The 24,868-nt window shown below is 45.5% G+C and overlaps 1 protein-coding gene across 4 annotated transcripts in view; it reads right to left on the bottom strand.

The window, feature by feature from the left end:
• Positions 1-974: 974 nt before the first annotated feature.
• Positions 975-24,868, bottom strand: part of LOC144173879 (glutamate receptor 1-like) — a 294,845-nt gene continuing 270,951 nt past the window's right edge. For 2 of the 4 annotated variants that reach the window (XM_077702177.1, XM_077702178.1), the window contains 3 exons: positions 6,813-6,950; positions 4,159-4,233; positions 975-3,093 (listed from right to left, as the gene is read on the bottom strand). In XM_077702177.1, the coding sequence (XP_077558303.1) occupies positions 2,992-3,093; positions 4,159-4,233; positions 6,813-6,950 (315 nt within the window). In that variant the 3' untranslated portion in view covers positions 975-2,991. Of the gene's footprint in view, positions 3,094-4,133; positions 4,234-6,812; positions 6,951-24,868 lie in introns of all 4 variants that reach the window. The other 2 variants (XM_077702180.1, XM_077702179.1) reach the window with 2 other exon arrangements.

The following is a 24,868-nucleotide window of genomic DNA, read 5'->3' as shown; positions in this document are numbered from 1 at the left end:
CCAGTCTGTGACAAATATTATTGGTGCCTTGTCTTGGGGACAGAACAGTAGATGACCGGTAAAAAGCGCAAAGGCTCATGGGTACGTCGTCTGTTACCACCACTTCCGGTTCGAGATTTCTCCTTCCCTCCCGTACGCCGCCGGCTTTCGCGCGCGTGTGTACGTGTTGTTTATTTGTCACAGAGTGTGTACCTTTCAGAGAAGCCCCTGGTAGGATTAATAGTTGTTATTCATTGAATGCGCGACGCATGAGGGTTTTTTTTTTCGGCGGAAACAGATAAACAACACGCATACACGCGCGTGAAAGCCGCCGGCGTATGGAAGGCCAGGAGAGCTCTCGAACCGGAAGTGGAGGGGCTCCGCGGGAGCAGGCAATGTGCCCATGAGGCTTTGCGCTTTTTACCGGTCACCTATTTGGCTACCGTTTGGCGACCTGGCGCGGTGCGAATTAATGAGGTAGGCGCCGTACTGCTGGGCACTATGACGCTAGTTTGGTCCAGGCTAAGGCAGCCGTTTCTCTGATAAAACCGAGAAACGGATAGATTTGTGTGGGTCTAGATTTGCGCGCTCGATAAAGAGCTCCCATCTTAGCCCTCCACTAGGGCTCGTCTTATAACAGACGCAGTCTCGGCGTGTTAAATTCCAATTTTATGTTTGTTTGTATAAAAGTTCTAGGAATTATTTCAGGTTACTACGTGCAATGTCTTGCTGATTCGTTACATCATTGCGTTTAGATTATCTGTCAAGCGTTTACAGTGCATACATTCCCGCCAATTTTGTGCCGTAAACATGGAAGTAAGGTTTTCTTGGATTAGCAGAAGCTCGTCGGTTTGAAGGGCTTAGATGTGTCAAGAAATAAAGAGGTACTTATTAATCGTGCAGAAGCGTGCTAGTTCAGGTATTTCTGGTATTTCTTTTTTACTTACCTTGCCCGTCATTGTAGCTTTCTGGAAATGATTCGAGTGTGAGATGCGAAACCGGAACAAAGAAGCTTTATTGTACACAAGGTGTCTTTTCTCCTTAAATATCTTTCCTTTCGATGCGAAGTTTAAGAGTGCTTGCTTTGAAAGATGCTCGGCGTCGAAGAGAAGAAACAAGTCTACGACGTGGTCAGTATACCTGTTTGACTTCAAGGTCTGTACATGGTATAAATGCCTTCACTCAAGATAACAAAATCACCTTTCGAACGGTGGGTAGGAAACATGCAGGTCCTCCGAGTCAGTTGGAAGCTAGAAAGGGCACACAGTAAATTTGTGCGAATTTTGCCTTCAGTCTATGTAGGCGACGATGTCAGCCAACATAACCGGTGTCATGTTTCAGTAAATTCTGAGTGGATTGTGAACGCTGCGTTCAGCTTACAAATAAAACTATAGCTATCAGCTTCAAGGTGTTTCAGGTCTAACAATGAAAAGCTGTCGGTTAGTAAAGGTACTGTAATAGAATAAAATGCAAATTTTTAAGCGAACCAGTTAGTGCTTAGTCGCTAGTGCTGAAACCGGGAGAAACGTGAATGGGCTACCACTGTGTTTAACTTGTAAATGACAGGGACAATGTACACACACCTGTATGAGTAGTCAACATTTTTTTCGCGGTCATACCGAAACCGAGACCAACAATAAAGACACAGAGCATAAAGGTCGCGTTCTTTTTTCAAAGGCAACCACCGAGCAGTGTGTGGAAATGGTGACGACTGTCGGAGCATTTGTGCTATCATGAGGAAAACTTCATAGAACGGCGCTTCGCCATTATGTGATAAATATGAAGTTGTGAAGCTGATTAGCTGCTGGGCGTGGGACTGACACGCTCTTATTGCAGTGTGTGTTTTAAACATTCGTGCGACTAGACTAAAACGCTTTTAGGACTGTCGCGAAGAAAAGATTTATATATGTACAATACGTCAACAGCTTCGTTATATGAACGAGGTATCAAACGCAAACATATGAACTTCCACCTAGCCTACAGGAATAATCTATACAATCATTTTAATTTATTTTATCATAGTATTAGATGAGCTTGACGTTATCATAATATATTACACTTCATTTGTCCACTACAATCTACAATAAAGGGAACACAACCCTCTCACAAGCGCACTACTGACCAAGTAACTAATCTCTCAATGTAAAATAGTCTAGGTAGCTAGTAACACTAGCCTTCGTTCTTGTATTTTTGTAAGTGTGTATGCCAGTCGTTAATAGCTGTGCTGGGAACATTTCATGACTTCTTAAAACTTTCATGGCGCATAAGCAATTCATGCAGGCCAGTCGCCGCTCTGGTCTACAGAACCACACGCGTTCATTTTTGTAGCCACTCGATTACTTCAAACCAGCTGCTGGTTGCGTCCCTAGTTCAGCATTTTTGACAGCGGAATACCCGTGACTACGTCGACCAATCTCTTGTTAGGCGGCCTTGTTTCATGCTACATTGGGAAAAAAATGAAAAAAAAAAAATCTACCCACTATGTTTGACGTGTACCATACGAGTAGGAAGAAATTTAACTCCTGAATAACAAAAAAATGTTTTGCGCGTTGTCGTTGACTTCTGCGTGTCTCTCATAGCCAAGCAAACAAATACCAAACTTCAGATATAAGTGGCCACAGGTGTATAACTACTTTCATCTGGCGAGGCAGACGTGTACGTTTTATGATGCGCCTTATCTGAGCATGTAGCTTCAGTCAATCCGACCCCTCTTGTGCACATATCGGTCTCAAAGCGAAGGCTGGTTCAACGATCGCGAACAAATTACACATCACATCGCACTCTAGCGTGACTCCTAGAGCCTCCGGTGAACTGCCTTAGGGACTCGGCTAATCGTAGCACAACTGTCAACGTTTTTTGCTGCGCCCGTCTCTGATGTAGCACCGCCGTGCCGCGGCGTCTCATATTGTGCGAGTTGATCACAGGAGTCCGTCGCGTGAACGTGGAGTAGAATCTGTGCTTGGGGAACGTCACGTCGGCGCGGCCCATTCAGAGGGCAGGTTTTCCGCGAGGTCAAACTTGGGTGTGCGTGTTGTCCCCGGTGAGGGCGGGGTGCTCGAGGCTACCGTGGTCCACACCGACCATGTTTGCGGTTGGACTGTACATCTGTTGGACCTGGGGACGGAACGCAAAACAGGGTGTCATGCGCAGGGAAGGATCTACAGCGGTTTTATTGTGCTGGGGTCGTTAATTTCAGTGAAGGGAAAGCGTTACATGAGTGCATTCAACTGGCCTAACTCGAAGTGTCTTTACAATGTTACAATGTGGCATTAAACCGGTAGCAAGGGTGACTAAGTACAGACGTGCAGCCAGAAGCGCGAGCTTTGTGTTGTTGTGTCTAATCGTTATTACTCCTCGTTTACATTGTCACTGAGAGATCATAGTAGACCGTTACATTAAAACATGTAACACAAAGATGAAGCAATAAATGTGCCGAATCAACGTTTACAGTACACACATTTGAACATTCCTGAAACAAATTTCCCAGCAGAGTTATTCATGTCACGTATAAGGATCAACTTAATAGGAAGCCAGCGGGTATGTTTTAGCAGCGTATTCAATAATAAAAATGAGCACAAAAATTGCCTTGTCGCGTTTTCTCGACGTTAGTGCTGAGTTGTGCTCACCTAGATTTAAAAAAATGCTACTGATGGCATAGTAAATTTCTTCAAAAGTCAACCGATGGGTTATCATATGTGCAGTGCTATTTAATCCTATCAGTGGAGGTGAATGCAGTGCAAGTTCTATGCATTTTGTGTGTTGTAAGATTTTACTTCAGGCTGTTTCCCGGCTAATGAACTCATACGTCTAGCGAACTTTAACAGAGGACGAAGAAAGAAAAGACGAAAGACACGCTAGCACGTGTTTCGTCTTTTCTTTCTTTGTCCTGTGTTAAAGTTCGCTAGAAGTATGCGTTCATTAGTCAGTAACCAACTCGCCCAACTCTCCGCTTTAACTGTTTCCCGGCTCAGAGCAGGCTTGGTTACGTGCTGGAAATGTTCAAGCGGTGAACAAACGGTAATGCATTTACCATTCGAAACATAGACAGTGCTTTTTTTTGCAGTTTGAGTTGAAAGCGCATGCCAAGACGCGCAGGAGAGTGCGAGAAACAGAAACGCAAGACGATGTCAAGAGCGCAGAATAAGGTTAAGTACCCAACTAGAGAGAGCCTTGCCGTACCCTTCCACGATCGCCATGTTGCGTCCCTGTGATGGACATTCGTACTTTGGCCTTCATAGCCTCATACATAGTCATCTGAAAGAGAGAGAGAGAGAGAGAGAGAGAGAGAGAGAGAGAGAGAGAGAGAGAGAGAGAGAGAGAGAGAGAGGTCGCGTGAACTAGGAACACCTGGCACTTGCTGCACCGCACAAAAATGTTAAGCCGCTGCTGCTTTACGCGCGGTGTAAGCTCCCGCAACCCCTAAGATATTTTACGACGCCTCCCGGCACACACCACCCCAAATATCGCGTCTAAAAGTCAAGCTTTCGCCCCTTAGATATTACCTTTGAGATAAATGCTTTTAGAGACATTGATTTTTCCTGTAACATATCTTCATTAGTTCAGACAAGTGTACTAATACGGTTTACCACAACTAAACGGAGAACTGATTGCATCTTTCTCCCGAAACTATACACAAATAGAAAAAAGTTACTGCAGCTGCCTAGAAGGAAGGAAGGAAGGAATAGTACAGGAAATGCAGGGAGGTTAACCAGAATACTGTCCGGTTGGCTACCCTACTCAGGGGAGAGGGGAGACGAGAAATGTAAGGGAAAGAAAGGACAGCGGTACATATTAAAGGAGAAAATGAGAGAAAGAAAAGTAGAAAAAACACAAGGCGTGACCAGGCAACTAGAAAGGCGGTACAAACAACGCACACAACCAGAAAATGCACAAAACTAATACGGTCCACTGATAAAATTGGCGAACTAAGGGCACTGCACTATAGTAATGTACCTACAATCGTTCAGACAGGCCCGTGTCCTTCAAAAAGAGCAGTAGGGCTTTTATAGTCTTTTCGGCCTGTGATGGACAACGCCTATGGCACAAAATTGTCTGCGCTGTAAAGGGGAGGTCGTCGAGTCGGCGAAGTGTGGTGGAGAGCTGTTGCCTCGGCGTTATGAATCGGTCACAATGGCAGGCACAGAAGGTGTTAAATCGTCTCTTCGGTGGCGCACGCATCACAAGCAGGGCTGTTGGCGATTCCAATGGTGTAGGAGTAAGCACCGGTGAAGGCAACACCTAGCACTTTCTAAAAATGGCAAGGCGAAGGACTAGTTGGACTTTTTGTTGACCTGCTATTGAACTTTGTCCCGAACTCTGCGGCCGGGCCCGGCACCAGGATCTTTTCTCTCGCTCGCCATGGTCCGTATGCTTCTGTTCGCCCCCATTAATACTTCACCTTTCAAGGCGGCTCTATTGCACGTGCGGCTGAGGTGTACCCTCCCTTGGCACTGGTAAGAACTGTGCCTTAAAGCATAAAGCTCAAACCCGGACAATGAACAACAATAAAAATGGTGCCACATATAGAGACATGCTTGATAAATATTATTTTCAGGGGGTAAATAAAGTCGTAAATAAAGTAGAAAAACATCTTATGCGCTACCCCTGTGTCGCTTATGTTGGACTGCACCTGCAGTACCAAGTGCCAGCGATGTGTTTGCCGATATGGGAGACAAAAAAATTTGCAGAGCGCTTAGTCTTCACCTTTGTCTTCCCTGCCGTCCGCACCATAGCCCCGCAATGATCTCAGTCATCACCGAGTCAGGAATCTTTTCTTCGTCGGGCCTCCTATTTTATCCAAGTTGCAACTCTTACTCTCTAGGGACGGCGAGGATAGGTACCATATTTTCTGGGTTTAAACAATCTATACGCCGTGCGAACGCGGTGGGCGTTACACGAGACACATTTTTCTTTTAGTATGAATGCAACAAAGCTGTGGCATTCATGTGGGTAGTGAATGAATGCTGCGCCGGTATTGTGTGTGTGTGTGTGTGTGTGTGTGTGTGTGTGTGTGTGTGCGTGCGTGCGTGCGTGCGTGCGTGCGTGCGTGCGTGCGTGCGTGCGTGCGTGTTTGTGTGCGTGCGTGTGTGTGTGTGTGTGTGTGTGCGTGCGCGCGTGTGCGCGCGTGTGCGTGTGTGCGTGCGTGCGTGCGCGTGTGCGCGCGTGCGTGCGTGTGTGTGTGCGTGCGTGCGCGTGTGCGTGTGCCTGCGTGTGCGTGCGTGTGTATGTGCGTGTGCATGTGCCTGCGTGTGTGTGTGTGCGTGTGTGCGTGTGCGTGTGCCTGCGTGTGTGTGTGCGTGTGCGTGTGTGCGTGTGTGCGTGTGTGCGTGTGTGTGTGCGTGCGTGCGTGCGCGCGTGTGCGCGCGTGTGCGTGTGTGTGTGCGTGCGTGTGTGCGTGTGCGTGTGCCTGCGTGTGTGTGTGTGTGCGTGTGTGCGTGTGCGTGTGCGTGTGTGTGTGCCTGCGTGTGTGTGTGCGTGTGCGTGTGCATGTGTGTGTGTGTGTGCGTGTGTGCGTGTGCGTGTGCCTGCGTGTGTGTGCGTGTGTGTGTATGTGTGTGTGTGTGTGTGTGTGTGTGTTTTCACCGGCTGCGTCATCTATGGCCAAGTTTAGACCAGATGTGCCCGTCTGCCTGCGTGCCCGATGACACCTGCACGTTTTCATGTGCCCGTGTTTTCTTCCGACTTTTTTTATACGGGAAGCTGTTTTATGTCAGAAGAGCCTGCATTCAAAACCGGAGCGCGCGCTGAAAGGCAGGGAGAAATGACACTCATGCTTGGGCCGAAAGTGTTTGGCAGAGCAGGTTCAGGAAGGAAGGGCAACGTGCGTTGGTTACCTTTGAGCGTGCCGCCTCCATGCGAGACTTGTAGCAGAACTCGAGCAGGGCTACCACCATGGCCAGCACGAGTCCGCCGATCAGGATGTAAAAGCAGCCGGCGACGTTGCTTAGCGTCAGCTCGTTTTGGGTGGACTCCTGCGAGGAACGAGGTCACAATACACAGGCGGACTTTACTGCAGCGAAGGCTGTTTTGCTAATGACTTCGTTATTGCTTGCCGCCAGCGCTTAGCCACACCCCACTGTCTCTAGTCTCAGGGCGCCGTACCTGTTTGTTGTTGCCGGCGGCAGGCTGAGCGCGGCGATTCTGTCTCCGAACCAAGCATTGATCGGTGTTCACGAACCACTCAGAGCATTCTACTGTTATTGACATTCTGGATGCCATTGTGCCTCGTTGCTGGTTTATTTCAAAGCCCCTAGTTCACCTTAATCAACGCTGTTTAATACTGACAATATGCGCGGGCTACACGGAGGAATCAGGGCCGCTTCAACCAAAGTTACGACGAAAATGCGTCACTTTCGCGGACGGTGTCGGCGACGTGTGCTTTGCGCGAGTGAAGTGGGGGCCCACGATTACCGTTGTGATCACCCATTTCATCATTTCGGCAGCAACGTAAACACAAAATTACTCTTCTCCCTGTTGTGCCGTGCCCAGCGCACACCAGTGGCTGCGATTCCTCGTTACGACCACAGCCACGACAAAACGGCACCGTCGGTTTTCACCCGATACTCTTCAAGGGCCGGCGAACCGGTGGTTAGCAGCCTTCGTGGCAGGTGTTGACGGCATGCGTATTTTGATCTGTAGCTCTTCCCCTTCATCACTGCCCATTTCAAGTGGTGGTGCAATTGACCACATATTCACCAGGCGAATTAGAACCCTGAATGTTTCGCGCTACGGCTCGTATTTTTGACGCACTCGCCACTGCTTCGCTTTGAAGGAGCCATAAAGAGAAAACACAAGTTTGTGTAATTCGAAAGATTTCGTGTTTTATAGCACACCCAGCGCTTGTCCGAATGCAAACGATGTTTTATTCACTAAGAAATTGAATATTTTAAGTTAAAACTTTGATTTTCCCGCTAAATGGTGCGTTTTCGTTCTCTGTAATGACATCACAGGGCCTTGTTTACCGTTAGTGAACCTAGATGGTGCCACCACAACGCAGCAAGCCGTTTTCTGCTTTTTGTTTGTTTGTGAACGTATATGTACCTGGCTTGTTTTGTTCATGGAGACAATCGTTTTGCGGAACATGGTGCTCGCTCGACAAATACGTCACGTAAGACATTGTCGCTTGCGTCAATCGGCCATTGTCGTCTGAAACAACCCCAAATCCCCGCAGTCCTGTGCAGCTTAACCAAGCATAGTGACCGGTACTTCTATGTTTACGTGTGCTTTTTAACTTCCACTATTTGTCCCACCATTCTTAGGGCTTTAAAAAGAATGTGCCCTAAATTTAAGAGCGAATAGCTCGTTCGGCAAGCTTATAAACTCTGCCTAATTTGCATTTGCTTTTGCCGCCCTCCGCCAATAGGCTCCGGAACGATCGCCGGGTGGCGCTGCACTCTCCCCGGAGGGGGAGTACGCCGGACCGGCGGCCTATTCGGCACGTGCTTTTTTCGCTGCGCGCGTGCTGCATTTCTCGCGCTAGGAAGAGGGCTGGGTAAAATTTTCTTTCTACTTATGAAAGCATACACATTAGCACGTGTCCAGCAAGTTCGATTTACACGTAGAGTAGCTACTGGGTTCATTTTTGCCGGTGCTTGTCTTGTCGTCTGCTAGAGACGCGTCGTCTGCTACACGCCAGTCGAACGGCCGAGCGCCCCGGCGGTTTACGGGATAAATAAAGAGTGCTCTTGTGAAGCAGACGCCTCCCGGCCCGCTCCTCCGCGTCTGGCAAGTGCACGCGCAGCTCGCGCTGTCTCCCGCACCGCCTGAGGCATCCAGCCTCCTACTCACGAATGCGAACAAAATGCGACCGCCGGCTGCGCGAGCCACTTAAGCCAGCACATATGTACAAAGAGCGGCGGGAACACTCCTCACTAGCCCGAAACGAAAAGATGAAACTGAAAGCGAAAAAAAAAAAAACCATATTGTTGCATGGTCAGCTGCCACGACAGTAACAAGGCGAAAGAAGATGATCCATTCGTTAAATTCTGCATATTCCCCGCGAAAGCGCACCAAAAGGATAGACGGTAAGCATGGATCACTGCAGTTCGAAAGGTGAAATAAGTTGACACATTTTTGTTTGTATCTGTGTGCTTTCAGTTTACATTACCCGGCTTTGAAAATGCGAACTAGTGTTCTAACGAGTCCTCCCCTCTACACTTTTTTTAATGCATGCTGCCAATGATTGTTTTCCGCTATAATAAATGAACTTCGGAGTTGTTTAGCTGGTGCCGTTCGATATCGTCCATATATAACACAATAGGTTGACATTTTGCATGGGTAAAAAAAAAAAATAGTTTCTAGCGATTTACCTGGCTGTAGTAGCTCTGGTCCGTCTTGTCATTGTGACTTGTGTTCTGGACGGGATTGCTGCGTTGTTCGCTTTTTTCCCACATTTAGAAATACTGGTAATTAAAAGAGGTATACACCAAATTCTGTATATTATAGTAATTAAAAGTTATACGCCACAAGCTGTTCTGTTGTTTCCGCCAACTGTCACGCTAACCCATACTTGTACTCCAAGCGGGTGACTAACATTGCGAACAAAAATTCCTTCAAGGACAAGTAAAATGGAAATGCGGCGCTGTCAGCGCACCCCTTAATTAGCGTGTGCCTTTCTAATGCGTTTTTATAAGATGCAGCTGATTGTTTCAAGAGTAAGAAATAACCTATTAACCATAATCAATCACGTTTATCTTACATTTCTTGCAAGCGTCAGTGTTTCTGCAGTCTAGAAAGTCCGGATGTCAGAAGCGCGAGCACGCGAAGGGAGTAACAAACAAGAGAAAAGTACGCTGTGACCAGCTGAACAGCTGTCGCCTTGCAGAAGAAAAGAGCAACCGACGACCGCCGAACAACGCGTTTCCCCCCTTAAAATCGTCGGGGCAGTCTGCCGGTCGAGCGGCGGGAAGCACGCGGCGCGTCTGTAGCAGACGACAAGACAAACGTCGACAAAAATGAACTCAGTAACTACTCTACGTTTAAACCGAACTTGCTGGACACGTGCTAATATGTATGCTTTCATAAGTCGAAAGAAAATTTTACCCAGCCCTTTTCTTAACGCGAGAAATGCAGCACGCGCGCAGCGAAAAAAGCACGTGCCGAATAGGCCGCTGCCCCGGCGTACTCCCCCTCCGGGGAGAGGGCAGCGCTTCCCTCGACCGGCAAACTTTAGCTTCGCCTCCCTATCGCAGAGCTGTCTGGCAGTGATTCGCACATAGAGGAGATTTTGTAGGCAGGTGCTCAGGTCGTAGTCGAAGAAGCTGGACGTTCAGGGCTTTCCTGCTCCCCTAATAAGTCAGAACTGCTCCTATTAACCCCAAAAAGAAATTGTAAAGTTTCTCCAGACATTAAAATTCGGATAGCGAACAAGCCGATCCCAGAGGTCCCTTGCCTGAAAATATTGGGGATGACAATTCAGCGAAATCGAGCCAACACACAATTTCTTCATAAATTGGAACAGCATGTCACCCAAACTATTAGGCTCATTAGGCGAATATCGAATCGTCGCAAGGGCCTCCAGGAGGCGGAGAGGATCCAACTGATCCAGGCATTTGTTATCAGTAGGATCACTTACTCACTCCCTATACTTGAACCCCAGTAAAAGTGAATTAGAGAAAGTCACTCGCCTCATCTGCCGGGCATACAAAGCTGCCCTTCTCCTCCCTCTTAATACGTCTACTGCCAGACTCGGGGACTTGGGATACGTAACACGGCAGAGGAGCTCATCGAAGCCCATTTATCCAATCAGTTGGTCCGCTTATCGATAAATCTCACTGCTCATCACATTCTCAAACTATTAGGTATAACCACTCTCGACGACCTTGAAGCAAAATCTCCCCCCTATAGCGACATTCACTCTAATCTCGTCATCCGACCAATCCCTCGCAACATGCATCCTATTCACAACGCGGGCCAAGGGTACGAGCTTTACGCAAGCGTCTCTCTGTACGACCCGATGTAGTATATGTGGATGCTGCCGAATATAGGCACTACAAATTACAATGCCTACGCTATCGCTGTAATTACTGACCCCGATAACCCCCCCCCCTTCTCACCTCCCTGACCGTTAACTCTCCCCACCCAGCCACGGTGGAGGAGGCGGCCATTGCGTAAGCACTCTCGGTGAGGCCGACCCCATCAATCATAATCTCTGATTCTAAAACGGCCGTTAAAAATTTCGCTAGTGGCCTAATACCAACGCTGGCCTTCTAAATTCTGCAGCAACACCCATCCAATTCCCCAGTAGAGCTTATCTGGACTCCGGCACACCCTGGTCTCGAGGGAAATGAGGCTGCCCACAATACGGCTCGAGGGCTTACGATCCGACCCGGGGCCAGTCAGGTTCCCAACCCCGGGGCCAGATCTGCCAGGGACCGACTAGACACGTACGATGAAATTAGTACCCATTACCGCCTCTCCCGCCGTAGATACCCTCCCTCCCATATCCAACTCTACCTTTCCCAAGAACACGCGTGGCGTCTTCTGCAGACGAACACCTTTCCTAATCCCGCAAAACTGAACCTTATCCACCCTTCTGTATACCCCTCCCCATAATGCCCTGCATGCGGTGCCCTCGCCACCCTTCCTCACATCCTGTGGGGATGTCCTAAAGACCCGTTTCCTTCAATTACTTATGAAGAGCACTGGAAGAAGGTGCTGGGGAGCTCAGACCAAGAGGTGCAAACCGCTATGGTAAACAGAGCTACTGAAGTCGCCATTCGGCTCAAGCTGGGGGCCACTACAGACCCTTAGACCACAGAACGCTCAATAAAGTGTTTCTCTCTCTCTCTCTCTCTCTCTCTCTCTGGTATGACATCATAGGTTCTGTTGCAAAAAATGAGCTGGTGGGTCGCATGACCATTACTTTTTTCCTAGGTATGTAGCTTATTTGAGCGAAGTTTACGTTAACAGTATGTCAGTATGATTCTAACGAGGCAATCTTTTGAATGAACCAAACTTGTGTTTTCTCTTCGTGGCTCCTTTAACGTCGATTCCCCCTATGCGTGCGATACGCCTTTTCGTTCAGCCATGCTGCTCACTGAGCACCTTTTAATCCATTTGGAAAGATTCCTCGCTATTCCTCAACGCCTCAAGACTTCCTCACTGACACGGAAAAGTAGCTTCTTTGTGCGCCATTAAATGACTTTTCATTTTACACGGTCATGTCAAAGAGATATGGAGAGCTTCATGCTTGCATTCTTGAACGACGTGCGCTCTGTTGGTTGAATTATTTATGGGAGTCATTAGTCCGCTGTTTGTTTTATATGGAATAATATGTTGATAGGGTGGATGTGGACGGTGTGATCGTTTCATTCGGCTATCGCCGGGTCATGGCATGGGTCGTGTGACTGAAAAAGCAAAGAAGTATGTTGTGGCGGCAATAAAAAAAAAAAAAAAAACCAAGAACCCTTACTGCGACAACTGCGGATCGTTGGAAACCATGGAGCATCTGCTGTTGGAATGACCCGCATATATCAACGCAAGGTGCAGTCTTGAGCAGGAACTAGAGCACCTCATCCCGGGACCAATTACCTTGAAAGCTCTACTTGGTCCATGGTGATCCGCACCAGCTCAACGCAAAGTACTGTCGGCGTTGTTCGCCTATCTGGACAGGATTGGCGTCATTGCAGTGATGTAGAGTTAAAAAAAAAACAGTCTTTTCAATCCCACTACTGAAACGAACTGAACGTCATCTTTTTGTTATTTTTCACTTTTATTTCTTTTCTTTCTTCCTCATTTTTCTGCCCTGTAATCTATCGGGCCTTTTCTTTCCCCCTTTCCCCCTTCCCCCGCCGAGTAGCATGCCTTTGTATGACGCAGTCATGGCAGAAAAACTTCGCGGATTCGGTGCTTGTTGCAAACAATAAATATACCCCCCCCCCCCCCCCCCCCGAATTCGTCTCCAATGATAGCTTTGTGACGGTTGGGATAATTACGGGCAGAGATCTAGTATTCACAAAAGTTAAGAAGGTAGTGAGCTCCAAAAGCTCTACAGACCAGTTACCTTTACACAACAATGTTGGCTGCCAGAGTTTTTCATGTTTTTCGCAGATACTTCAGTGCCTGCAAAAATCTCCCGAGAAGGCAGCACTGAACATGGTTTTGGCCGTAACCCAGATGCTCATCTTTATTTGCTCGAATTACTGCGGCACAAATTTACAACTATGTCGGCAATGTGACGGGGTGCGAGTGTGCGCAGTGGCCGCAGTTATCTCCGCCCTACCGCTAACAGTTGTTTTAAGCGCCCTTGCGGCATGGCGACAAGGCGAGCCTGCGATCGAGGAGAGGACAACATATCGCAGTGGGGCTCGCACCCTCGCTCCCGACACCTCTACTGCGCATGTTCTCGTCTTTTCCGGAACCACCGCCAGGTGTCTTTGGCCGTGCGTTCCGCTGTTTGTATTTGCTTTGTCCGTGACTGTACACTTTGACGTGAAGCCGGCGCCGTGTACTCGTCAAGTGGACAGCCACCGAATTTTGAATAATATCTCCGGAGCGTCCACTGACAGGTGACTCAACGTCTCATCACGCCAGAAGTCAGCGAAAAGGGCGACGCCGTTCGCACGCGCACAGTGAAGTCGTCGCCAGTGCGACCGTCGTCAGCCGCGCCGTTCCCGCGATCGCGAAACAACCCCTTCCCGCTGGTCGAGCAGCAAACTTCACTGCCGGGAGGTGACAGTGACTGACAGTGAATGAAGACAGGCGGCTGATTACCAGCGGAGAGGGGTTGTGTCGCATTTGCGGGAACAGCAGACGACGGCTGCTCTTGCGGGACCGTTCTGCGCATGTAACTCTGCGATTTATTCTCGCTCATTTCGCCCCTTTCACCGTGATAAGGCGCTGCCCCACCCGCCGGTTGACGCTCCCGCGATATTATTAAAATATTCGGCGGCTGTACGTCTGTGTCTGTAGCAACGTCCAGCGCAATTCCCCAACGATGCTATACCAACCAGCCCGGCACGAAGCTTTACTGAACGTCTTACCTAGCGTTTCAGACAGCTGATATTATTTTGCACACTGGGCGTCAATATAGATTGTATCGTAATCCTTGAATAAAACTTACCTTGACAAACATTAATTTTTGAGGGCCTATTGAGTCAGCCTTAATATTGTTTTCGGCTTGCGAGTGCAAGTGGGTGTGAGCGCCACTCGTGGTGAGCCTGATCACTTGACACTCACCACTGCCGAGTGTTGAGCCCCTCTCGCCTTTCATGACGCTCGTTAGCGGTACACTGACACCGATCGCGCCTTATCGATGCCACTGAAGCTCACATTCCATACTTTTCTAAAAAAGAACGTTGCTATTCAGCAAAATATTCAAGAGAATGTTTAATGCAAATATGGAAGGAAAGTAAATAAAACAAAGAAGATCGAGGAACGATCCTTTATAAGTATTTTGCTGGAGAAGTTGCTTCCAGAAATTTTCGCAATAGTTATTATTCGTAAAATGACCAAAAAAGAACACAGACACACTCTTTAGAAAAATTGTTTTTATACATCTTGAACAAAAATAAATCAATAATACGGGATCGACAAACCATGCTTATGATAGACATAATTACAGGAGCAATAGTTTCTAAGAAATTCAGTTCATGTATTATCATGCGCAATGAAAACAGTATCAATATCGACATACCTGCAATTGATTTTAACTGCTCTCTTTGTTGTTGTGTTTTCTAGTCAATCATTGGCACACAGGAATCCATCTGTGTACCGAAAGCGTCCTGCAGTGAAACGTCCGGGTGCCTATCTGCTCGTGTGCTGATATTTCCCCGCATCGAAAGTCCGTATAACAATAGCCCAATAAAGACGTTTTATTCTATTCCTTACATACCGTAAATTTTATATGACGTTAAAATTGACGGTTATTCTTATTCAAAGATTCAGAAGCAATTTTTATTGAAGAAGTTTGTGGCTCTGCAGTCATTTTTTACAGCGAAGCTGTATATCGCTTGTTCGTGTGCGTGTAGTCTTGTCGTGGTCCGACAGCGGTATTGTTCAGAATAATACACATTGCGGCAGAGCGTAATTTCGGCGAATCTCGACACATGGGCGTTCTCGTTTTTTGCTGCCCTCAGAAAACCGCTGCAGCGGTCAGGTTCAATGGGCGTAATTAGGATTAGCATTGCAACGGCTTAGCCACTGAGCTACTGGTGTGGATTAACCACCAAAAATATTTAACACGGTTCAGATACACTTATTGTTTAGCCACAGAGGCTGTTTAGTCCTGGGGTGGTATTCTCAAGTTTTGTCCCTTTAGCGTCCCTTTCAAAAGTGTCCCTTTGGCGAGCCCTGATTGGCTAAAAGCAAACAACCAGAAGGGACGTAACGCAAGCGCAACAAACCTACTGCCAACGTTCCCTGCTTAACCGGAAGTAGGTCACGATGAAAGGGACTCAAAAGGGACGTTTTCAAAAGGGACAGTTACGGGAATACCACCCCTGGTTCTCTATCGGTAGCAATCGTGCACGACGGCGTTCATCGTCATGTAGCGAAGCCGTTCTTTTTCCGTCGTTTTCCGTCACGTCATTTGGTGTTTTACCAAACGCGGGCCAGGAGCGGTTCATAGGTTCTTCGTCCCGACAAGAAAAGGTTGTCGTGGTTGATAATTGTAATCACTTGCAATGCCTGAAATGCTCCTAAGATGCAAGCATTCACCAGTTTACCAAGCATTCACCTGCGACACCACCGGCGACCATGACGTGGTGAAGTTGCGCTTTGTAGCATACGTGTGTGCTAATGCAGCGCCCGCCGCGCGAAATACCTCGTCACGTCCGTCTAAAACAGCCAGTTTCCTACGCTCGCCGACTATGCTTCAGCTGCAGTGCCTCTGAGACGCTCACAGAAACCTTGTTCCCGTGCTTGGATTACGGACCGTGTTACGCAGTTGCCTGCGTGGAAACGTCGTGTAAACCGCTCGGCGTACCTTCCTCGACGGGTGTGCAAGTTCTGCGAATGTGTATAGCAGTGACAGTCTGTATCCTGTGAACTGAACGTTAACTGATATTCTACGGTGACGCTGCGCAGTCTCCGACGGCAGGGCACCTCGACGCACACGCGTCTTCGAGCGGCGCGGCGCTAGCAGAGGTGTCGCTATGCGTCGGTATTCGCAGCCCTCTGAATTGCGGTGAAAAGAACTTCCCTGCTGTTTGGAGCCTTCAAAAGGTGATAACTGGTTAGGTTTACCATTTTCAAGCCAGATTTTGGTGGGGAAGTTACCCACAAGAAACATTTTCCGCGTCGGGGGCTTCAGTGCGCGTAAGGCCTGTTTTTTGTGTCGGTCACAGTGGCGAGGAAGGAGACTGCAGGTGAGGAGCAACTTAGAAGACACGTTACTGGGACTTGTGCGTCAACTAATGCTAATGAGGATACCAGGAGTTTTCTGCGGAAGTTGTGCACCGCCAGCTGGGTCGAAGGATGTATCAGCACGGAGCCAAGTTTGCCGGTAAGCATACTATTTTAGCCGTCATTTTCTCCTGAATGGAAACAGCGTATAACCCGCTTATGAGAAATTAAAAATAGCCACAAAATCTACGAAAAATGTATTAGGAAAATAGCAGGATATTCCTGGCCGCACTTTTTGCACCTTGTTGTGCTTCGTGCTACGTGACTCCGTTAGTGCATCACCCTAACGTATATCAGCAAATAGCAGTGTCAGCACGTCGTAAGATTTTGTAACGACAATTGAGCCCTCTGTATTTTTTGCCATTGGAAACCGGCTACTAAGGCCGAAAATGGCTCTCACAAAGTTTTGCTGAAACTTCTACATATAAAGATAGATAGATGGAACACATGTACAGACGGCAACACACTTGTCTATAACGCTCGAGCTGCGTGCCGGGGCAGCACGGACGACGACTGTCAGTGACACCCGGTTCAAGATAGCTTGAATCTGCGTGTGGACGGCCACACTGGCCACGATAAGCATGTCTTTGTGCGCGTCTTTGGCCGCCGCTGCTACAGAGAATGCATGCGCCGCCAGGAGCGCTGTTGGCGGGACTGATCGCGAGGCACACGCAGAAAGGGCGTTGCTCGGCTCGCGCGCCGCTGCTGCGTCATCATTGGTCTGCAGCGTCTTTGCTCGGAAAAACCCTGCTGCGTCTTGGTTTTGTCCAACTGACACGTGTAATTGCGCCTTGCGCGCTGCGCATTTCTGCGGCGGTGTGGTAGCCCGTCGACGGCGCCGACGGTTGGGTTTCCTGGGGTTGCTTTTATCTTTCAAATGGCAATGCTTTGCGGTGAATAAACACAATGAACAGAGCGTCAAAGCATGCTTGATGACATAATGGGAGGTATTTTCTCCCATAAATGAGAATAAAGCTGCTGGAGCGCAACATTGATAATATGATAGAGAGAGAAGGAGATATAAAGCTAAACCTATTATGTGACAACAAAATTGAATACGACTGGAAGAACTTTGAGATAACGCGAAAGCCTTTCATGCCTTGTCATTCAGTCACCCTTCCAAGTGCTTGAGCGAAAGCCGGCAGTCACTGCCGGCAGAACCACAGCATGACTGGGAATGAGTGAAGGACGCTACGAATATAAAAATAACAGATAAAAACCAATTGTAAAGACACACCAAGTTAACAGAAGTCGATGCGAAATGAAAGGATTTAAACTATATAAATGCATGACTTCGAGCGTGAAGTAAGATAAAGGCGAATAAAGATGAATTAAATGTAATTTACAAAATTTGCAGTGCAATAAGATGAAACCAAACGAATTAGGATAGATGACAAAGGAAATTAAGAAAACTCAAAGCAAATTGCAAAGGAGGAAAGGTACACAAAGTAAATAAATAAATCCATTAAAGTTGACAAAAGTGAATTACGAGGAAGCGAAGCAAATCACGAAACAAGACAAAGAAAAGGGAGAGAAATCAATGCGAAGCAAGCTGACGAAAGTGAATTAGTTTGAATTAGAGTGAATTAAAGCGGATCACTCAATGAACAAGGTATATCAAAGTAACGGAAAGTGAAACAAACCCATTTAACAGCATTCTAAAGTGAATTAAGATGACTCCAAGAGAAATACGAATCAGGACAATGAATATTAAGAGGAATCAGAATGAATTAAAAGAATCAGAGTAAATTGTATTGCTTGATCAAGTGAACGAAGCCAGATCGAAGTGAATAATAAAAATCAAAGGGAACGAAATAACTGGAAAACCGTCAGCTGGACCGTACGGAAACAAAGGACGGTCGAGAGAAACACGGACACAATGCTGTGTCCGTTCAGTATTGTGTCCGTGTTTCTCTCGACCGTCCTTCGTTTCCGTACGTTCCAGATAAAAGGTTTTGCAGCGATCATGAACCGACTCGCCCAATCCCAAGCAATACCGGAACCAAATAAATCTAAATTAAACTACATTTATTTGGACACAGTGATTTAAGAAGAATCAGTGTGAATTAGGAGAAATTAGGTGACTCAACTGAATCGTAGGGGAATTAAGATCTAAGAATTAAGATTGAAGTGCGAAAGAAGACAAAAAATGAAAAGCAGTCAATCTGAATGGGGAGGAATGAAAACTTAAATATTTTAAATGTATGTGAAATAAGCGGTTTTACGATGAAATAAGGTAACTAAAAGTGAAGATGAATCAAACTGAAAACACAAGAACGAAAAGGGAGCTCAGATGGATCCAAGCAAATTGGGATGGGCGAGATAAGAAACTAGAAGGAATGAAATTGAGTTTTGGGAGGGGGAGTCGTTGATGTAAAGGGGATGATTAACAAAATTATGTACTGACTTCGGTAATTACACCAACTAATTAGGGTCCCTGTCATCCCGCATATTTTTTTTCAGTCATACCTTTGAAATCACCGAATCACCCTCTTTCAATGCTCAGTAATTCGTCCTAATCTCTTAGGCATCAATTTTATTATCGTCGTAATTTATATTGATTAGCTCATTTACGCACTTCAATTGCTGTCATTTACATGAAATCACTTTGAATCACTTTGAATCGCATTCATTCACTCAGTCAATCACTTCATTTTTCTATTTTAAATTCATTGTATTCCACTTTGATCCCTCCTAAATCTCTTTGATATATGCTTATTTCCTTAGTTTCCCGCCTAAATGCACGTTGATCTGTTTTACTTCATGTTGATTCCACTTAATTTGTCCTCTATTTGTAATAACATGGATAAATCTTAGTTCATTTATAGCTTTTTATTCTATTTTATTCATCCTAAATAACTTTGATATCTCTCATAAGGCTTAGCCAAGCGAGTTAATTTTCTTTGATGCCTCGTACGTCGCAGTAATTCCTTTCAATTAAAATAGGCTCCCTTAATTTCTTGTCTGGGCCATCTCAGTTTACACTGATTCATCTATCTCCGTTACGGTCCTTGTTTTTCCAGTGTGATTGATATTGATTCACTTTTACATTTCTTATTCTATTGTATGATACGCTTATTTCACTTTCATTTGACCATGAGTTGGGACGCTGAGATTCAGTTCATACTGGGGGAATTGGTGAAGTGCACCGGAATTCTCGCGAAATTTTGGTATTTTCTGCGAGTGCATATAAAATTAATAATTTATAATGCAGGTTTTGTATCGCACCTAAATTACTGTTTCTTGATTTGAGGTACCACCCCAAAAAACAAATATTAATAAAATATACATGCTTTAGAAGAAAGCCGTTAGCTATACGGCAAACGTACACTACCTTGCTCACACAGAAGAACTGTTTACTCGTTTCCACATATCACCGATTAATACTATGTACGAATATTATTTAGCCTTAAAATATAAGCGATGTATGCGACACAACCAACTTAGTTTTCTTGAAATACCCTGTCTCAGTCAAAATCTCTCAGAGTATTCGTTTCGCAAAAAAGAAATTTGGCACATTCCTTTCTCTCGTACAATGTACGGACACCAAATGCTCCGAAACACCCTGCCCTCTGTTTTGAATAAATTGTTGTCAAAGGGTGTAATTCCCGAATCATGTTCACTTGTTGCCCTTAGAAGTGCATTATCTATCTAATCTTTTCATTTGTAATGTTGTGTTCACATATTTTCCTTTCTCTCTCGTTCAACATGCCTGCATTCAGCTTTTTCCCTGTTTGTTTTATGCAGTGGTGTTCCTGCTTTGGTTTTATGCTTTTTTTTGTTTTTTATGCTTTTTTATGCTTTGTTCGTAAGTTCATCTGAGATTTGTGTTCCTGCAATATTAGAGATAATATTGCCATATACGCTCTGTGCGATTTCGCTGTATACCTTGTACATCGGGGGCACGGGCGTCCCTCAAGTGATTTTTTTCGCTTTTTGCCCGGGCCTACCCGCATCGTTCTTTTTGACGATTTAACTCACTTTGACTTTGACTTTGATTTAGAATAATTCGCCTTCAGTCCACTTAATTAACGATTCCTGTATATTTTCTGTGTCTTCTTTGGCAATTCACTCTGATCCAGCTTAATTCCCTTTGGTTACGGCTAATTTGCGTTTATAGATCTTAATTAACTTGTCAATTCATTTCAATTACTCAATTCCTCTTAATCCGCATTGATTCTTCTTATTTCGCTGTCTTCAATTCACTTCAATTTGTATTTATTTGGTTCACTTTGATTTAAATGATTGTCTCCAATCTAACGTAGTTCACTTGGTCAAGCAATACAATTCACTCTAATTTTTTGTCCGTCCGTCTTGCTGTCTGTCTGTGCGAGTGAGCGCTAGTGGTGGCTGCGAGTGGTGAGCGTGGGCGCGAGAGTGCGAGGGGTTAGTGCGAGAATCGATTGCAAGTAATGAGCCTGGGTGGGCGCGAGTGAATGCGAGTGCTGAGAGTGACTGGTGAGCACGAGAAAAAAAGTGCGGTTAAAAGAAAGTTTTTTAGGGAGTGCTAGTGAGTGCCGTCAGGCTTGCGAAGGTATGGCCATCAGCCTCAGAAATATTTTTGCTAGAACAAATATGCACGCCAGCACAAATCAGTGCGCCCACTTATTCTCAAGAAGAATACAAATGTTTAGGAACGATTACGGAAAGGTTTCTTCGAAACAGAAAAAATCATCTCCAATAATCATCTTCACTGTCACTGTCATCTCCCTTGACGCAGAAAACTGGGCGAGAATGCAATTCTTACGAATTATGATCATCTCGGTTATGGTAGTCGATGCACAAACTCTCAGCAGCTAATAATCAGTCATTTCAGTCGTCGTGTTCTTTGATTCAAGCTACACGCAGTAAAAAACACACACAAGGACGAGAAAGGGACTTACGCAGCGCTTACATACGCAAGGGACATACTTCCTGATCTTTGCCTGTGGATTTTACTGCCCTGTAGCTTGAGTAATGTGGGACAACTAGCCGAGACATCAACCTTACTATATTCTTTGGGGCAGGGAATTGGATATGATATACATAAACATTCGTAATTTTTACCGTCATCTTCGTGTACATATTTAAGAAGCAGCGTCGCGAGATACGGAAGTGGTGTATTTTAAGGCAAGGTTCTACAATAAATTGCAACGCAACTCAATACTCTTTACCGTTCACACCATCAAACACTATTTATCCCCGTCTGCCAACTTTTTTAAACCACACAAAAATGTTTTTTAATGTCCCCACAAATGGGTCTGGCGAAATTCCGAGCTTTGGTGATGCCATGAAGCATTGTAAGGCTGTCGCTATCGCCAAGCACGCAACAGCGCTTTGTCTGTCGCTGAGCACACCACAGAGTTGATGCAGAATTTTAAAATGATCTTGGTCATCTTTCTTTTCTAAATTTTGCTTTGAGGAGTTTTTAAAGCAATGTTATTATTACAACATAACAATAACAGCCACGGATGGGGCATTTATTGCGACGACTCAGTGAAAGCACAAGATTCGACGAACGCAGTCAAATCTGACGAGCGCTAAAAATTTGACGAAAATTGGAGGCGCACCATAAAAGGGACACAATTTTGTGGACCCATAATTTAACGGCCGCAAGCATGTATTAACTATGTACAGACAACACTCTTCATCTGGATCCACATAATATCCACCTAGTAACTGGAACTTTTTTTCAAAAAAGTTCCAGTTATATATATTTGGAGCTGGTTCCAAACACCAAGAAGAAGTAAGTGGAATAGTGCACCACATATTTTTGCGACTAAATTATGTATGCGGATCAGTGTTCCAAATAAAAAAAAGGGTAACCCGCCGCGGTGGTTCAAGCGTTGTGCTGCTGAGTACGAGGACGCGGGTTCGATTTCACACCGCGGCGGCCGCTCTTCCAATCGAGGCGAAAAGCAAAAATGTCCATGTGTACGAGATTTCGGCGCACGTTAAAGGTCCCCACGTGGTCAAAATTATTCCGGAGTCCTCCAATACGGCGCGCCTCGTCGCCTGCGTTGCGTCGGAACGACAAACCCCGCAATCAATCAAATAAAAGGGTAGTTTAAGTTACTGGAACACCGATCCACGTAAAATGATTATGGATTTATCCGGTGCGCCATTCCAGGCACCTTCAGAGAAGCTGTTTATATAAAACTGTGTTCCTATAGACGCTGGAAAGCTGTCTATGGACTTCACTTTTTCATCATGTCTGCTTTCCTGCTTGCATAAACCGACATCATATGCCGGGCTGGCGGATGCACTGGTATTAAGAAAACCGCAAGTACCATTTAATACAGCCTTTACATGTGGCTCACAGTGATACCAACAATCGGAAAGCAGAAACCGCCGCAGCCGTGTGGTCCCTGATAGTTCCAACAGTTGGCTATCATATCACAGTTCTATATAAAAGTTGGTCTTAGACACCTATAGCCGCACAGGGTTTTTGGCTTCACCCGCAGAATCCTGTTCTGGGATTTAGCTGCATGTAAAAGAAACAAGATACTTGCATTAAAATACATACGAAACCAACTATTACACTCATACACTCCTTTTCAATATACTATAACAATTTTATTGTGTGGTAGTATGCGTACATTTTAAATATGGATAGACGTCTGTTAAATTGCACAGAAAATGAGTAACGTACAAGGAATAAGTACCATAGCGATAACACTAGGCTCTAAATGTAATTTTCACATATTCACCTATAGTCATAAACATGGGTAATAAAAACGGCTTTAGGGGCAACCGCGTCTCAAACAAATATACTTGTGCATCTACCGCGACATTGACATAAACATTATACATCATTAAGCATAAAATATGCTGCCTTATCAAATAAATTAGGCTAACTCAAAAGCGGAAGCACCCGTTTCGCTTGCCATCCCATGTTTATGCATCACTGTTCGGGAAAATGTAGTTTGCTATAAAATTGTTAGAAACAGCCAAAAAACAAGCCATACATGGTTGTATTATCACAAGACTTACAAGAGTGAAGTTACGAGTTTCGGAAAAGAACGCTCGAGCCATTATTAACGATAAAACATTTCCACGTGAGAACTCACCAAAAGCATGTGGCAGCATACCACAATTAAAACATGAACATTAAAGAGAGTACCGTTTCCTTACACCAGGTGTAAGTGTAACATGAAGCTAATTGTGGCTGAAACAGATTGTATAAGCGGCTTTAAAAGACCTTTCACTTAAGACACATTACCTGTCACGGAAATGTGTAGTTTAAAAGAACTCATCCAAAAAGCTCATAAAAGCCAATGCGAATTTTATAAAATTTTAGAAACCAGATATCTGGGAACATGTTACACATATTAAATTTCACAACCAGGCTAAATTATACACATCATCAGTTCCAGCAAGAACAAGTCAGACATCCTTAAGAACCAAACAAGCCAGCGTTGAAACATAAGGCTGACCAGTTTCACCCAGCAAACTTGAAAGCCTTTTTTCCAGCCTCAACATTTTACCTGAGGCAAAATTCACAGTTGTGTGCAATAAGAACCCTCCTATCTTCCTGTCAGCATACTTGTGACCAAAGCCCGGCTTCTGCAAAGCAAGAAATGCAACTTTGGTCAAAGTAGAAAACTTGTTGAAGCCAAATACGCACATTTCAATTCCTCTGGGGCATGAGTGTCAGCTCAGATACAGTATTAAAATTGATCAATAACGCCCGAAGCCGTCTACGTAAATAGGGACTGTCACCTTTGCATCCATCAGCAGCAGCACTGCCATGAAAAAATTCTGATGAGCTGCACTTGTATAATAGAGACGTTACAATGCAGTGCCATTAGCTACATTAACAGCGTACATTCAATGGCAGCTTACGCTTTGTGCCAATGATGAAAAATCGTAAAGGAGGCATGACATCAGTGCTCAGTTGACATTCCACTTGCATGTGCCAATAATTTAAACCTGTACATCTGACCTGATACCCTTCATGCCTCTCAAGAGGGACTTTAACTTCTACCACTAATTTAAAATCTTAAGTAGAGCTGACCACTTCAAGTATTTCAACAGAGAATTCAACTAACACGACACCAGGCCACTGGAAAATGGCTCATGCTATTGAAGAACCCCCTGAAAAAGTCCCAAGAACTCTCCAAAGGCATACAAGTATAAGATTACGATAACATATGTTATGCGGCGAAGAGGATGACCACATCCTGTAGTGACAATGCAGGCGGCGAATCCACGATGTGTTTCTCACAGACAATATTTATCCTGCCATTCTCTTGTCTCAGAATAACTGGGCCTAAAGAAAACTTACTGCTCAACCTCATGTACCTTTAAGGAAAGAACAAAAAAACTTTGTTACACGCTGGCTTGGCTTTAAATGAGTGAGTTGCTTAGGCCCTTTGATACCACAGTAATTGATTTAAATATCAGTGATTTCTTGGTGACTTTTCTGGAAATGCTGCTAAAGTGCACGCGTGCGCGAAAGAAATATCAGCACAGACTACCATCAATAACGTTGCTCTGATTCTGGAAAGTGTCCCATTTTGCTGCCTCGGTGGCGTGAATATAAATCAGTTTTTTTATCCTTGAG

The sequence above is a fragment of the Haemaphysalis longicornis genome, unplaced genomic scaffold (genome assembly GCF_048455015.1).
Source record: "Haemaphysalis longicornis isolate Haplotype H1 unplaced genomic scaffold, Haemaphysalis longicornis Haplotype H1 scaffold_3, whole genome shotgun sequence".
In the NCBI taxonomy this organism is placed as follows: domain Eukaryota; kingdom Metazoa; phylum Arthropoda; class Arachnida; order Ixodida; family Ixodidae; genus Haemaphysalis; species Haemaphysalis longicornis.
The sequence above is the reverse complement of the archived record's forward strand: the minus strand, read 5'-3'. Positions and strand labels throughout refer to the sequence as shown.